General features: G+C 37.6%; 1 protein-coding gene across 1 annotated transcript; it reads right to left on the bottom strand.

Annotated features, from left to right (window-relative positions):
• Positions 1-552: 552 nt before the first annotated feature.
• On the bottom strand, positions 553-15,629 carry LOC110200838 (uncharacterized). Its single transcript, XM_020976220.2, has 6 exons — positions 15,313-15,629; positions 8,451-8,955; positions 7,418-7,503; positions 4,209-4,335; positions 3,572-3,667; positions 553-2,200 (listed from the first exon to the last, which is right to left on the bottom strand). Exons 2-6 carry the CDS (start codon positions 8,848-8,850, stop codon positions 588-590), a joined length of 2,322 nt encoding a protein of 773 aa, XP_020831879.1. The 5' UTR covers positions 8,851-8,955; positions 15,313-15,629; the 3' UTR covers positions 553-587.
• Between the last annotated feature and the right edge of the window lie 1,013 nt (positions 15,630-16,642).

Raw genomic sequence — 16,642 nt, forward strand, 5'->3', positions numbered from 1 at the left:
TATGATAGGAGAAGGGCAAACATTCCATTTTTTAGAAAAGTTAAAATGAAGATCAAAAGAACAATATAAATGAAAAAAAATCCCTAAAAGGAATCTGAACCTTGAACAAATGAAAGAGAACAAATGATGCAATATGCCTCTCTTTTCACAGTAGAAAGGTGGGGACTACTAGGGCAGAATATTGTGTATATTGTCAGAGGCAGTCTCTGTATTGGATGTTTGTGCTTAATTGTTTTTCTCAAGGCAATATCCAATTTGGAGAAGAATTTTTTTTTCTAGAAAGGACAGTGATGTAAAGACAAAAGACATAAATACCCATATTTTTAAAAGGTTTTTAAAAGATAAAAGGCCAAATCTGGAAACTAGTGAGTCTGACATATCTCTGGTAAAATTCTAGAACACATTACTAGGGGACACTTTGTGAACAGTTTGAAAAAGAAGCATTATTTAAAGTGAAATTATCTTCATTGCAATAGGTCATACCAGACTAAAATTTTCTTTCTTTCTTTCTTTTATTATGGACTTGTAGATCAGGGTGATGACATATGCCACTTAGATTTCAGCAAAATATTTTAATTTGCTTCAATTCAACAAACATTAATTACACATCTACCATGCACAAGGCCCTTATTTCCAGTATGAATTCTTTGATGTTGAGTAAGGTTTGGTTTCTGGGTAAAGCTTTTGCCACAGTCATTACACTTATAAGGTTTCTCTCCAGAATGAATTCTCTGATGTCGAGTAAGATTTGCTTGCTTGGTAAAAGCTTTACAACATTCATTACACTTAAAGGGCTTCTCTCCAGAATGAATTTTCTGATGTTGAGTAAGGATCACTCGCTTGGTAAAGGCTTTCCCACATTCGTTACATTTATAGGGTTTCTCTCCAGAATGAATTCTTTGATGAATATTAAGCTGTAAAATATAACTATAGGCCTTCTCACATTCATTGCACTTAAATGGTTTCTCTCCAATATGAGTATGCTGATGTTGAGTAAGGTTCGACCGCTTGGTAAAAGCTTTTTCACACTCATTACATTTAAAGGGCTTCTCACCAGAATGAATTTTCTGATGTTGAGTGAGAATTGTCCGTTGGGTGAAGGCTTTCCCACATTCATTGCATTTGTAAGGTTTTTCTCCAGAATGAATTATTTGATGAATATTAAGCTGTGAGACCTGGAAGAAAGCTTTATCACATTCATTACACTTAAATGGTTTTTCTCCAATATGAATAAGTTGATGCTGCGTAAGGTGTGCTCTCTGTGAGAAGGCTTTCTCACATTCATTACATTTATAGGGCTTTTCTCCAGAATGAATTCTCTGATGTCGAGTAAGGTTTGCCCATTTGGTAAAGGCTTTTCCACATTCATTACATTTATAGGATTTCTCTCCAGAATGAATTCTTTGATGAAGATTAAGTTGTGAAATGGAACTATAGGCTTTCCCACATTCATTGCACTTAAATGGTTTCTCTTTAATATGAGTATGCTGATGTTGAATAAGGTGTGGCCTCTGGAAAAAGGCTTTTCCACACTGATTACATTTAAATGGTTTCTCTCCAATATGAGTAAGCTGATGCTGTGTAAGGTGTGTCCTTTGGGTAAAAGCTTTCTCACATTCATCACATTTATAAGGCTTCTCTCCAGAATGAATTCTCTGATGTCGAGTAAGGTTTGCCCACTTGGTGAAGGCCTTCCCACATTCATTACATTTATAGGATTTTTCTCCAGAATGACGGGTATAGTGAAGTTTCAACTCTGAAATATGTCTGAAGGGTTTCTCAAATTCATTATATGTAAAATGTTTCTGTCCTGTGTAGATTCCTGGGCATTTAGTTAGTTGTGAATCATCTCTGAAACACTTTCCATGCATATTATATTTATAGACACTATTTAGTACAGGAACTTTCTGTTGTGTAATGAGGACTGATCTCAAACTGAAGTGTCTCCCAAACTCATTACTTTCAGAGGTTTTTTCCTTACTTAGTGTTTCCTCATGTGTGATCATTACTTGCTTCAAATGATTGTCTTGCTGGCTCTGCTCTCTCACTAATGGGCCTTGAAATTTAAAGGCTTCTCCTAATCTGGAGTCCCAGAAACTATGTCTGAAAGGTCTTTCTATTATTGTCCTCTGAGACAGTTTTTCTACAGAAGTTTCCAACTTTGGAAATGGCTCCTTTGCTTCAGGGTCAGTGTCAAAATCTGAAATATACAAAAAAAAATCTCCTATACTAGAAGAAAATTGTGGAAATAAGAAGGGGAAAAATGTCTATTCTAAAACAACTCATATTTACAACTGTGAGGGTAGTAGTACCAATTTCAGTGATCTTCAGATGAGTAAACTGAGATTCAAAGAAGTTAAGTGATTTTTCTGTAGTCACATTGCCAATAAGCAAATGAACTCAGACTTAATTCAAGTCTCCAAAGTTGACTTCAGAACTCTTTCCCACTACTATGTATATAGACTTTGTATTTTATATACTACAAAAGAAAGAGCTTTGGAAAACTAAAAATGCTAGGAGTTATCCTCATTTGTATTATTCAATACAAGCTTGGAATAAAGAAGAAAGAATAAACAAGGACCTAGGTTTAACAGGAAATGTTGACAAAATATCAAATAGAATACACGGTGGAAGCAGGATAGAATCTAAATTTAAAATCTCCTTATTTCACACCTGGCCCTCTCCACTGTATCTTATTATAGCACTAATATCATCAGATCATGATCCACTAATGCCCTTCATCCTTATGTATAAAATGAATCAAAAAGTAAAGTAAAGAGGAACCTCAAAAGGTGGTGCATTTCTCTTCACAAGATATCTTTAAGCTTATGTTGAATAGTTACATATTACCTATCATAGCAAGGTTTCTTATTCAATAATAATAATAATAATGATAACTAACACTTATAGTGAGCCTATTATGTGCTAAGTGCTTTATGATTATTAACTTGTTTGATCTTCACAACAACCCTGGGAGGTTAGGTGTTATTATCTCCATTTTACAGATAAGGAAACAGAGGTAAACTTTAAATGACTTGCCCAGCATCACATTGCTAGAAAATATCTGAAGCTGCATTTGAATTCAGGTCTTCCTAACTCCAAGCCCAGTACTCTATCCACTTTGCCATCTAGCTGTCCTTTCAATTAAAGTATGGGTTGGACTGGAGGGTCTCTGAATGCCTTTCTATTCTGATATTCTGTGATTTTACTCAACAATATCAAATGAAGAGGAAAGATTTAAATATAAAGCCCATGAAAATACTCCTACATTTAAGTCAAAGAAATCAAAGATAACTTATAAAATCAGTTTCTGCCAAGTACTGAGAGCTGAAGCTAGATTCAAGGAAATTAAGAAAGGAATGGGAATTGAGCAGAGACAATGGACACACAATATATGACGACAATAAAATACATATGCATCAAGCCAGTTAGTCTCAACCCTTTCCCATTGTCCTGAAACATTTAGAAAAGAGCTTCTTGGGTCAAAATTTCAAAGATGCTTTCTCCCTGACTGACTTCCTTAATGACTAATTGTAGTAAATATCCATCTGTTAGTTTTTCATTAACTCACATGGACAAATGGTTCTTGGGGCTTTACTCTCCAGCACCCATGGCATTTCCTCACGTTCCAACTGGGAGATGACATCTGGTTTGGGAATTGAAAGCCCTGCCAAGGGGAAGAAAAGCAAAATGGATATTTATGCTGCTGAGGAAAAAAGATTCATTCCAGAATATAATTCAAGGCTCATTATACTCAGAAAAGAGTTAATATGCTAAGAAGGCCCAGAATAGTTCAAATGATTTCTGAAGAATATTTGGCATTGTGTTTCCATACTAGGATGACAGATCATAGAACTGATTTAGGTTAGAAAGGTACTTATATTATTTGCCCTTTCTGTTAGAAGGCCACAAGTACCCCACCTCCAGAGGCATTTGCATTGGGACCTTGGCAAAAAATCCTAGACACAGGGAAGCAAAGGATAGGAAAATGGCAGTATCAGGAATGGCAGTAAGGTAATGACACTGCCTCATTTTTAGTTCTACAAGGCAAAGACTTAAAAATCTAATAGGCCAAAGGGAATTAAGAATCTCCAGTTTTGAAACTTAAGACAAAACTCAGCTAAATACTTCTCCTATCCCATAATCTTTAGAGAAGTAGGATACAAAACACCCATAAGTAAAGACTCTGCCTCATATGGAGAATTTACCAAGAAAAACCAGATTCCTATAGTTCTCCAGAAGCACTTCCTTGTAGAGGTCTTGATGAACAGGAGCCAGTTGAGCCCACTCTTCCCAAGTGAAGTCTGGATCCACATCTTTGAATGTCACCGATTCCTGAAACATCAAACACATTTGCACTTTCCTAAGACTAGCTCCTTAGTCTTAGGGGAGGTTGATAGTACTTGGAAAATGCATGGAGTATTTAGAGGGTGATGCTAACATTATTCAGGAAACAAAAGAAACCCAAGTCATTTGTTGATTGAAGAACTATATAAATGCTAGGTATTGTTATTATTTCACCATGTGTATCACTTTTTGTCAGACTAGGTAGTAGACTTAAAAGAAGAATGAAATATGGCCTTCACTTTTGATCTAGTTAGATCACCTGGTACAACAATACATACAGTTCTCCTTCACCTTCTTTTCTAATATCTCCTTCCACTGTGCTTATGGAATTTCCAGTCTAAAGGCGGTAAAATGCCACCTCAGGGAAAGCCTGGCTCTCCCTAACTCTACTACTATATCCAGTGCTTTTCTCCTAGAAGAACCTCAATTTCCCTCACTACCTCAGAGAGAATAAGAAAGTCATTCTGCCTTTTTTTCTGTAGCACCAGGTCTCTCTCCATTTGCCTTCATTCTCTGTAAATGCTATAAAGCTGTATTAATCTCTCCAAATTGCTGACATCAAGCTATCACCACAAAAACACATATGTGAGTTTATTAGATTACTTAAGCACGGGGCTCTCCATTTTTCTACTTTACCCCCTTCCTTCTGAGACTTGCATCTTACTTCTACTTTTTAATGTTACTCCAGGAGATGAAGTTTGTTATACTTCAAACTCTGATGCACCTGTGATCTCACTGATTTCACTACTTAACAACAGTGCAGATTGCAAACCATCTACATACCCTTTCTCAATCTCTGTAATTCTTGTCCAAATTCCTACACCCAGGAACTATATGAATCCAATTATAAAATACAATTTGCAGGGATAAAAAAAAAACATAAATAATTGGAGAAATGTTAATTGCTCATAGTAGGCTGAATCAATATCAGAAAATGACAATACTAAATTAATTTATTTATTCAGTGCCATATATCAAAATTTCAAAAAAATCAACTTATAGGGCTGGAAAAAATAATAATGCCATTCATCTGGAGGTACAAAAGATCAAGAAGCTCAAGGGAAGTAATGAGAAAAGTGAGAAGGAGGGAAGATCAGTACCAGATCTCAAGCTATACTACAAAACAAAGTACAAAACAATTTGGTACTAATTAAAATACATATAGGTTGAACAGTGGAACAAATTAGGAATACGACATACAGAAGCACATAAATATAATAGCAGAGTATTTTTAAAAACCCAAAGACCATAATTACTGGGGTGAGGACTCTCTATTTGGAAAAAACTACTAGGAAAACTGGAAAGCAATTTGGCAGAAACTGGGTATAGACCAACATTTTATACTACATACCAAGATAAACTCCAAATAGATTCATGACTTAGACATAAAAGCTGACATCATAAGCAAATTTTAGAGGAGTAAGGAAGAAATCACCTTTCCAATCTATAGAGGAAGAATGACTTAACAAGTGATAGAGAGGATCACAGAAAATGAAATGGACAATTTTGATTATACAAAGTTTAAAAATTTTAGCACAAATATAATAGTTAAAATCAGAAGAAAAACAGATAACTGAGGAAAAATCTGTTAAGTAATTTTCTCTGATAAAGGTCTCATATCCAAGATATATAAGGAATTGACTCAAATTTATAAATCTAAGAGGCACTGCAAAATAAACATTGGGAAGTAACTCTTAGATTATAAACAAATGGTCAAAGGATATGAACAAGGATGTTTAAAAAAGAAATCCAACCTATCAATAACCAGGTAAAAATGTTCCATATCACTAATAGTTAGAAAAATGCAAATTAAAACAACTCTAAAGTTTCACTTCACATCCATAAATTGGCAAAGATGATAAAAGAGAAAAATGATAACCACTAGAAGGGTTGTGAGAAAGCAGGCACACTTTGCCTGTAGAGCTGTGAACTGGTGGAGCCATTCTGGGAAGAAATTTGGAACTACACTCCAAAAGTTATCAAACTGTATTTTAAGTTCATCGAAGTCATTAAAGCATATCAAAGTTATCAAACTGTAATCCAACTATACCACTAGATTCCTACCAGGGCCTCTAGGTCCTCAAGTATGGCCCTTTGACTGAATCCAAACTTCACAGAACAAATCCCCTTAATAAAAGGATTTGTTCTGTAAAACTTGGACTTTGTCAAAAGGCTGCACTCAAGGACCTAGAAGGCCACATATGGCTTCAAGGCCACAGGTTCCCCACCCCTGCACCTAAATAAATTAAGGAGGAAAAAGACCCATATGTAATGAAATATTCATCATAACTCTTTTCACAGCAGTGAAAAACTGCAAACTAGGGGGATGCCCACCAAATTATGGTATATAAAAGTAATAATATTATTTTGCCATGAGAAATGACAAAAAGGACAGTTTCAGAAGAAACTAGGAAGATGTCTGTGATTTGATATAAGTGCAGTGAGATGAACTAGGAGAACAATTTACAAAATAACATTATAGAGAACAATATGAAAGACTTTAGAATTAGATTACTGCAATGATAAAACATAAGTACAGAGGACTGAAAACAAATTATGCACCCACCAACTTGCCAGGGAGGTAACAGACTTAAAATCCAGAATCAGACATGCATATCTGAACATGGCCAGTGTGAGAATTTGTTTTGTGGGATTATGCATACTTACTTGAGGGCTTTTAAAAAATTATTCTATTTGGAGCCTCACTAATATTTAGAAAATATACTGTTATACCTTAATAAACAATGAATATGAAGAATCAAAGAAACTGTCTATACTTGAGGGCAGCTAGGTGGTACAACTGATAAAGCATTGAGTCTGGAGTCAGCAAGACCTGAGTTAAATCTGGCCTCACACAATTTATTTCGGCATGTCACTTAACCTCTATTTGTCTCAGTAAAAATGGGGAAAATAAGAGTACCTATTTTCCAGCACTGCTGTGATTATCAAATGAGATAACATTTGCAAGTGCTTAGTACAGTGCCTGGCACATAGTATATGCTATATAAATGCTAGCTATTATTACACTGAGAATCAAAAATTAGGAAAGAGAAAGGATACACCAACTTACCTGAAATCTCACTACTGGGAACACAGCAGACTTTTCCTTCTCTATGCTTCCCTCTTGGAGAAGAGTAGGATCTTGAGAACTCAGAGCTAGGAAGAAAAAAGGACAGGACTCAGAACAGATGTAGCCTTTGAAAAATTCAGAGGGAATGGCAATATCACTTGGAGCCCTGACTTTGTATCTGTGGTCACAGCAGGTTTCCAAGGACAGAATTTTGTTTAGGAGCTGATTTCACAATTCTGTCTTCAATATGATTTCTTTGCCATAGAATTCTCTATATTTAATGAGAACTCTCAATTGTATAGAATGTGGGATGAACAAATGTGCCAATTTCCTTACATAAAATGGCTTCATAATAAAATTAGTATTTTTTATTGATCAGCCAGAAAATGTAGTCTGTAGGACAGGATGGGAGTTAGGAAATTAGGACCAAAACCATGCTTACTTAATCTAGCTGTATGACACTGAACAAGTCAACTGATCACACTATCCATTAATTTTCTCACATGTAAAACTAGGAATAATTACATCTACCTCATTTACCTATTTACCTCATAAGGTCTTATATATGAAAACATATTGTACCGGAAAAATGTTATTGAGCCCATTGCCCAGTTATTGATTTATGAATGGGTTGCCACAGTTTCCTAGAAAGAACCCTTGTGAGAGTTTTATAGGAAGAAGGAATATTTTTGACTGCCTCTAATATCTATTCCCTCAGAAAAACAGCCCATGAAGAATGCTCTCCCATTCAATGACCACATACTTTGCATAAAGTAAAACTACAAGGAATGCAGTGGGCTGGATGATATAAGACACAGAAACAATATCGGTACTTAAAAGGTTCTCATTCAATGTCTCCAGAGAGTATATAGAATCTCTTTTCTCATCTTGACCAATTCATAGACTTTCTTTCACCTCTGATGTTTCCCTCTTTCATTATTATTTTTCCCAGGGATCCTTTCTCTGGATTTTCTATTCTTCTCATGCCCTGAAGAAACTTTGCTCTCTCCCTCTATCCTTCTGTAGGTCTCACCTTCCTCATCAAGCATTTGGGTCAAATCCTCCACCAGCGTGACGACCTCCTCAATGTTCTCCGGATGCTGTGACTTCACCCAAATCCGGATCTCACTGGGCAAGATGGTCAGGAATTGCTCCAGCACCAGCAGCTCCAGGATCTGCTCCTTTGTGTGAATCTCTGGCCTCAGCCACTGAAGGCAGAGTTCCCAGAGCTGGTTCACAGCCTCACGGGGTCCAGCTTTCTCTGGGTATGGAAAATATCTGAAGTTTTGGCGAGAAGCCTCAGGATTGAATTTCTCTCTTCTTAGAATGGTGATCTGTCCCTTGGGAGCACCTTTTAGTAACCTGTCTTGTTCATTTACATCCAGAATATGGGGAACTAGGGGGATGGACGTCATCTTATTCTGGGCTAACATTTCTCCATCTGGTACTGTAACAGTGGGCTTCAGAGTTGCATTCCCACAGGGAAGTCAATTCCTTTCAGATTCAGGATGGACATCTGCATACATTCATGAGGAGCACTGTGGAAAGAAATATATCACGGTTAGTAAGGGGAACCAATAATCAACAAGCACTTATTAAGTTCCTTCTATGTGCCACATACTGCAGACACAATATAATGAATAAAGCAATTTCTATTTGCATGGAGCTTATATTCTAATGGAGGAGACAAGTACATTATCTAATTATATGGAGAAAAAAATATAAAGAGAATACAAAAGTATGTTAATTACAAAGTAGTATGAGGAGGGCACTAGCAGTTGGAAGGATCAGGAAAGGCTTTGTGTAGAAGGTAGTTCCTGAACTGCATCCTGAAGGAAGATAAGGATTCTTAAGGTTGAGGGGAGAGAGGAATGAATTCCAAGCACTGGGGACAGTTAATGCAAAAGCACAGGGATGGAAATGAATGAATTAAAAAACATTTATCAAGTGCTTACAATGTGTAAAGCACAGTGCTAAGTGCTGGAAATATAAACAGAAGAGTAAAAGAGTTTTCCTCTCAAGGAGCTTACCTTCTAATTGGGGAGGCAACACATATGTTTCAACTGTAAGTTAAATGGAAGAATGCCATGGTCCTTAAGGTACAGTGGCAAAGCAGATGGAAATGTCTCTTTTCAAATTTCATTTGTACTGATAAAAAAAACCTATCAGTTTGTGATGATGAGCTATTTGATGATGTCAAGGATTTTGGTAGGAAGAACGTCCTTTTCTGGGTCTTCAGTAGCTGTGGTTTTAGCACCTGCAGGAACAGTTACCAGGCTGTATCACCAGAATGATGGCTAAGGGCAAAATGATCTGTCATCCCACAGAGAGCTTTGAGGGTGGTCTGGAAGCACATCCAGTGACCCAAGGAAGCCAAAGCTTCTCCCAAAGCTCTTGTATTCAGAGTTCTAGGTTATCTCCATCAGCACAAGGGAAGATGGTGGTGCTTTCTCTAACAGTATGAGAAAAGATGGTGGGTAAGGCATTGGTGGTTTGACCTGACTGGCACATGCTGTCTCCTATCTCTCCCTCAGAGCACATTGTTGCTTCAGCCAGACTGGCCTGTCTGCCTTGTGTTAAGCTAATGACTACCAGTTGGTGGAGATGGCTGGTCTCTTCTCCACAGGAGTTGCTTCTCCAGGTGATGGTCAAAAGGGCAGGACTGCTGGTCTGGAAGGTACTTCCTCCTCTAGGGCTCCTGTGCCCATCTACCCACTGGTGGCATCTGGTCTTCAGCTGTTCCTTTTGGTGATGAGAAAAGTGGGCCCTTCTCTACAATTATTTCTTCCCTCAACGACGGTTGTGGGGGATGGTTTGGAAGCAGGTCTGGTGGCTTGGAGGGCACTGCTATTCCCAAGGTTCTTGTATTTAGGAACCTAGAATGTCTCCATAGGTGTCTGTCTGAGGGGAGATGGTGGTCAAAGTAGTGGTGTTTTGAGTTGGCTGGCACATGGTGCCTCCTGTTTCTATTTCTACCTGCCCCTATAGTAATTGTTGCTTCCAGTGGGAGATGGATTGTCATATGTGAGCAACAGACAGAAAGGCAATTTGGTGGGTTAGAGAGGGAGGGAAAGTGATATACAGTGTTAGTGGAAATACTGGTTTGGGGCAAGTTATGAAGTTCTTCAAAAGCCAAACAGAGTTTACATTTTATTTTAGATTCGAATGTCACTGCAGTCTATCAAGTAGGAGAGTAATACAGTGAGATTTATGCTTAAGGTAAATCACTTTGGCAACAGTATTTAAAATGACATGGACTAGGGAGAGATTTGAAGAAGGGTCAATTAGGACAGGGATTCTTAAGTGGTTTTTTTTGTGTGTTATAGATCGTTTTGGCAGTTTGGTGAAGTCTATGGAGCTCAATTCAGAATAATGTTTTTAACGCATAACACACAAAGGATTACAAAGGAAGCCAATTACACTGAAATTGTTATCATTTTTTTTAAGTTCATGTACCCCAAGTTAAAACTCCCTGTATTAGGGTGATATCTACAGTATCTAATCTAAGGTGCTGTCAGTGTGAGAGGAAAGTAGTCAGTTATGAGACATGTGGGAGTAGAAATGGCAAGATTCAGCAACTGAGTGGATATGTAAGATGAGTTAAATTGACAGGAAGAGACAGACTAACCTCCTGAGGTTATGAATCTGAGACGCTATAATAGTGGTGCTTTCAAAAGAAATAAGGAAGTTTGGGGGGCATATAGGTGGTGCAGTGGATTAGCACACTGGATCTGGAGTCAGGAGGACCTGAGTTCAAATGTGGCCTCAGACACTTGATACTTACTAGCTGTGTGACCCTGGACAAGTTACTGAACCCCACTGCCTATCTAAAAATAAAACAAAACAAAACAAAAAAAACAACAAGGAAGTTTGGAAGGGGTAAGGTTTTTTAAATACAAACTCCTTAGCTTGGCATTTAAAGCCCCTCACAATTTGGCCCCAATCTACCTTTCCACACTCATATATTACTCTTCACCCACTTCACACTCTAAGACCAGCCAGAATACTTGGATGCTTCTCACAGGTGACATTCCACCTTCTATCTTCTTGCCTTTGCACAGGCTGTCCCCCACGCCTGGAATGCATTCCCTTACCTCCTCATCATCCCTCCCATCCGTCAAAACTCAGCTCAGATGCTACCTCCTACATAAGACCCTTTCTGATTCACTTCTCTGCTCCAGATGCTTAGCGCCTCCCCCTGGAAATTGCCTTCCATTTACGTTGTATATATTTTGTACTTATTGATGCTTATGGTTTCCCCTAAGACAAGGTAAGTTCCCTGAGATCAGAGATTTCTTCATGTTTGAGTTTGTTTTAGGTACTCAATAAATGTTGGTTAACTGATTGATAATATATTTTATATTCTCTATTACATTTTACATATCACCAGAACAACTCTTGTGAGGTAAGCAATAGAAATTTATTATATGCATTACACAATTGAAGAAATAAAATTTATAAAGATTATCTGACTAAGAGTTATATAATAACATGTAAGCAGAACCAGGACTGTGACATAGATCTCATGATTCCTAGTCCAATGTTCTTTACACCAAAGGTATCAAACTCACCCAAGTGCTGGAACTAGATTAAAATGTAATTGGGCAATGTTTAACAAAATCTATAAAAATATGATACAAAATAGGTAATGTTAATTTGTGGCTTTCTTGTTTCTATCTGAGTTTGACACTACTGCTTTACACTATACCATGTTGCCTCTATATAAAAATAAACACATATAGACTAACACTAGTCCTGCATCCCAACACACTATCCTAGCTAATAGCTCAAAAAATACATGTCTTAAAGTGGCCTAGCCATTGCAGATCTTAAATTGTATCATAAAGCAGCAATCATCAAAACTACTTAGTACTGACTAAGAAATAGAGTCGTGGATCAGTGGAAGAGGTTAGGTATGTAAGACACAGTAGTCAATGACTGAAGTAATCTACTGTTTGATAAACCCAAAGACGCCTGCTTCTGGGATAAGAACTCACTATTTAACAAAAACTGCTGGGAAAACTGGAAAATAGTATGGCAGAAACTAGGCTGAGACCAAAATCTTACACCATATACCAAAATAAAGTCAAAATGGGTTCATGATTTAGATATAAAGGCTGATACTATAAACAAACTAAAAAAGAGTAAGGAATAGTTCACCTGTCAGATTTATGGAGAACAGAAGAATTTATGACCAAACAGGAGCTAGAGAACATTATGAAATGCAAAACGGATAATTTTGATTATATCAAATTGAAAAGTTTTTGCACCAACAAAGTCAATGCAACCAAGATTATGAGGGAAGCAGAAAACTGGGAAAGAATTTTTACAACCAGTGTCTGATAACAGCCTCATTTCTAAAATATATAGAGAACTAAGTCAAATTTATAAGAATATAAGTCATTCACCAACTGATAAATGGTCAAAGGATATTAACAGGCAGTTTTCAGAGGAAGAAATTAAAGCTATCTATAGTCATGTGAAAAAATGCTCTAAATCATTATTGATTAGAGAAATGCAAATCAAAACAACTCTGAGGTACCACATCACACCTATCAGATTGGCTAATGTGACAAAACAGGAAAATGATAAATGCTGGAGAAGATGTGGAAAAATTGGAACACTAATGCAATGTTGGTGGAGTTGTGAAACGATCCAACCATTTTGGGGAGCAATTTGGAACTATTCCCAAAGGTCTATAAAAATGTGTATACCCTTTGACCCAGCAATAGCACTTCTAGGACTGTATCCCAAAAATATTATAAAAATGGAAAAAAGACCCACATGTACAAAAATACATGTGCACATCTCTTTCTATAGTGGCAAAGAATTGGAAACTGAGGGGGATGCCCATCAATTAGGGAATGGCTGCACAAGTTGTGATATATGAATGTAATGAAATACTATTGTGCTATAAGAAATGATGAGGAAACAGAATTCAGAAAAACCTGGAAAGACTTGTATGAACTAATGCTTGAGTGATGTGGACAGAGCCGGGAGAATGTTGTACACAGTAACAGCCACGTTGTACAATGACTAATATTGATAAACTTAACCCTTCTCCAACAATACAAGGATTTAAGACTTCTCCAAAGGCCTTGTGATGAAAAATGCTATCCACATCCAGAGAAAGAACTATGAAGTTTGAATGCGGGTTGAAGCATACTATTTGCTCTTTTTTTTCTTCTGTTTTGTTTTGTTTCCTCTTTCTTGTGGTCCCTCCTATTGGTTCTAATCCTTCCTCACAACATGGCTAATGTGAAAATATGTTTAATAGGAATGTATATGTAGAGTCTATATCAGATTGCACAATGTCTAGGGGAAGGAGGGGGGAGGTAGGGGGAGAAAAATTTAAAACTTAAAAGCTTATAGAAGTGATTGTTGAAAACTAAAAATAAATTAATTGTTTAAAAAAAGAAAGAAATACATGTTTTGCGTGTGCTGTAAATTCCACAAAGACAGAAACTATATGTTTTTCTTCTTTGGATCTGCCACAGCAGATGTCATAATGCCTTGTACACAATAGGAACTCCAAAAATGTCTGTTGAATAGATGGGGTTGGCAACAGACAAGCCACTCAATACAAGAGACACACACACACACACACACACACACAGACACACACACACACACAAAAAGCAAAGGGATGTTTGAATCAATCTGCAAACACCTACTACACAATCAAATGAACCAATACAAAACATTCTGCTCAATAACTGCACACATGATATAGCGCACATGTTTGAAATTGTTCTTAACAATAATTTAAAAACCCAGTATTAGTGGGGAAGCTGGTGTTTTTTACCAGAAACAAATAAGTTTTTGTGGTTCATAAGTAAAAAGTTCCTTTGAAAAAAATGAAACCACTCTTTTGATTATCATTTTAAGGCCAGTAAATGGTATGGCAATTTTCAATTAGCGTACTAAAATCCATTTCAATTCAATAAGGACTTATTAAGAGCTTATTTTGTGTCAGACAGAAACATCTGGCATGATTAATAGAGCTGGCCTTGGAATAAAAAAAAAATCCCAGGTTCAAGTCTAGACTCTGACACAAACAGGATGGGTAACCAAGGGCAAATCTCCCTTAATCTTCCCTGAGAGGGCCCTAGGTAACTCTCTAAGACCTTAAGTTGAAGAACAATCTGTACTGGTGGATGGGATTTATTCATTGGAAGTTCCCATGACAGAGTGCTGGATTGGAAGTCAGGAAAACCTGAGTTCAAATCCTTCTTCAGACACTAGCTTTCTGAACTTGGGCACTTCACCAAATCTCTCTGGGCCTCAGTTTCCTCATCTGTAATATGACCCTATAACCTCCAAGCCCCTTTCAGCTCTAAATCACAGGCCCAGACCTCTCCTGCTCCCCCCATCCCATGCCAAGCACTATAGATACACACAAAATCCAAGGCATGTTTGAAATTGAGGAGATATTTAAAATCAATTTAAGGCATTCTATATATCCCCCAAAGAAACCATTATTTCAGGTTAATTTCTAGGTCATAAGTCTCCAAGGAAGCACACAAGGCATGGCACACTCCACCTTTGCGCCAAGCAAATCCACTTCCATCAAATTCAACAGTGATAATAAAATCTACCTCCAAATATGGATAGAGTAGAGTCCCCCATCTTTTCTCTCCCTCTTCTCTTTTGACCAGGTGATCAAGAACTACACCTGGGAATCAGGAAGACCTGAGCTCAAATCCTGGTTCAGCCATTTACTAGCTGTGTGATCCTGCGCAAGTCATTTAACTTTTTGCTTCAGTTTCCTCACCTATGAAATGACGATAACCGCACCTACCACAGAGGGGCTGTTCTGGGGGTCAAATGGGATATGTAAAGCGCTTTGCAACCCTGAAAGCACCACAAAAATGCTTATCATTATTACTTTATACCTTCTCTTTTCATCTACCCCCAAGTAGACGGTAGGTGTCTCCCAACACGCTCGAGGAACTTCAGTTCCTCCCACGGCTGCAGCTGCTGGGTCCAAGAATTGCGAAGGTCCTGCGAGGAGCGAGACGCCTGGGTCCCCAAAACCTCTTGCTTGGAGTCCCTCTTACTACACCGGAAGCAAACCCTGAGCCACTTCTGAGGGAACTGTAACAGTCATCACGACTCTGATGCGCGCGCAACCCGCGCAGACACACACACACACACACACACACACACACACACACACACACACACACACACACACACACACACACACTCTCTCTCCCTCTCTCCCTCCCTCTCCCCCTCCCCCCTCTCAAAACTTCGTTTCCCATAGTTCCCCAGGGCACGCACCCTCTCAAGACTACGATTCCCACAGTGCCTTCACGCACTTTTCCTTCCACCTCTCTTCTGAACTACGGCTGACCAGAAAAATTGGGATTTCCGAAATTCAATTTTTAGTTCACCTTCAGCTCCTACATCCCACCCATAATTAGCAATTCTATTTTACCCCCCTAAACCTCAGTTTCTTCACGACGAGCTTGAACTACATGATCTCTAAAGTCTCTTCCTACTGTTAATATGGTAATGAAAGCATTATTATTCCTGTTTTAGAAAGGGAAAAAACTAAGGCTCAGAGAAATGGAGACTTACCAGTGCGTGGCACAATTATTAAGTGTGAAAAGTGGGATGTAAATCCATTTCTTTTTTCCCCCCATTCATTCATCTATCTACATCTTTATTTTTTACATTCATTTTAAAATATATTTTTTATTTCGTTAAATATTTCCCAATTACATGTAAGTTTTTGGACAATCATTTTTTAAAATTCTTAGTTCCGAATTCTCTCTCCCCTCCTTGAGAAGGCAAACAATTTGATATCGATTATATCTTCGAAGTCATGCAAAACATTTCCACATTAGCCATTTTACATTTTTTTAAATTGAGTTCCCAGTTCTCTTCCTCTCTCCCGCTCCTCCCCCACCCATTGGGAAGGCAAGCAATATATCAATTATACATGTGAAGTCATCTATTTCTTATGACCATTTACCACTACAATGTGATGTCTTGGCGATGTTTTCAAAGGGGGACAAAAAAAAATGCTCTAAAGAGATCTGGATATAGAGTATTGATTATTTCCAATAGGGAAATTTTTTTTAAAAGCAAAAAAAATCCTAAGAATTCATTTGCTTTCGGAATACTGAATAAATTGCAGTTGACTCATGATGGAATGTGACTTCACGATTAAAAACGATAGGATAAATATTTTAAGCTATGCACAAATATATGGAA

Source organism: Phascolarctos cinereus, unplaced genomic scaffold (genome assembly GCF_003287225.1).
Source record: "Phascolarctos cinereus isolate Bilbo 61053 unplaced genomic scaffold, phaCin_HiC Scaffold_4;HRSCAF=312, whole genome shotgun sequence".
Taxonomy (NCBI): Eukaryota; Metazoa; Chordata; class Mammalia; order Diprotodontia; family Phascolarctidae; genus Phascolarctos; species Phascolarctos cinereus.

Coding starts and splice junctions, on each gene's coding strand:
- LOC110200838 (XM_020976220.2), bottom strand. CDS start 8,850: ATGTTAGCCCAGAATAAGATGACGTCCATCCCCCTAGTTCCCCATATT. Junction 7,504..8,450: donor CCAAATGCTTGATGAGGAAG/GTGAGACCTACA, acceptor TTTTCTTCCTAG/CTCTGAGTTCTCAAGATCCT. Junction 3,668..4,208: donor TAGGAATCTGGTTTTTCTTG/GTAAATTCTCCA, acceptor TCCCCTTGGCAG/GGCTTTCAATTCCCAAACCA.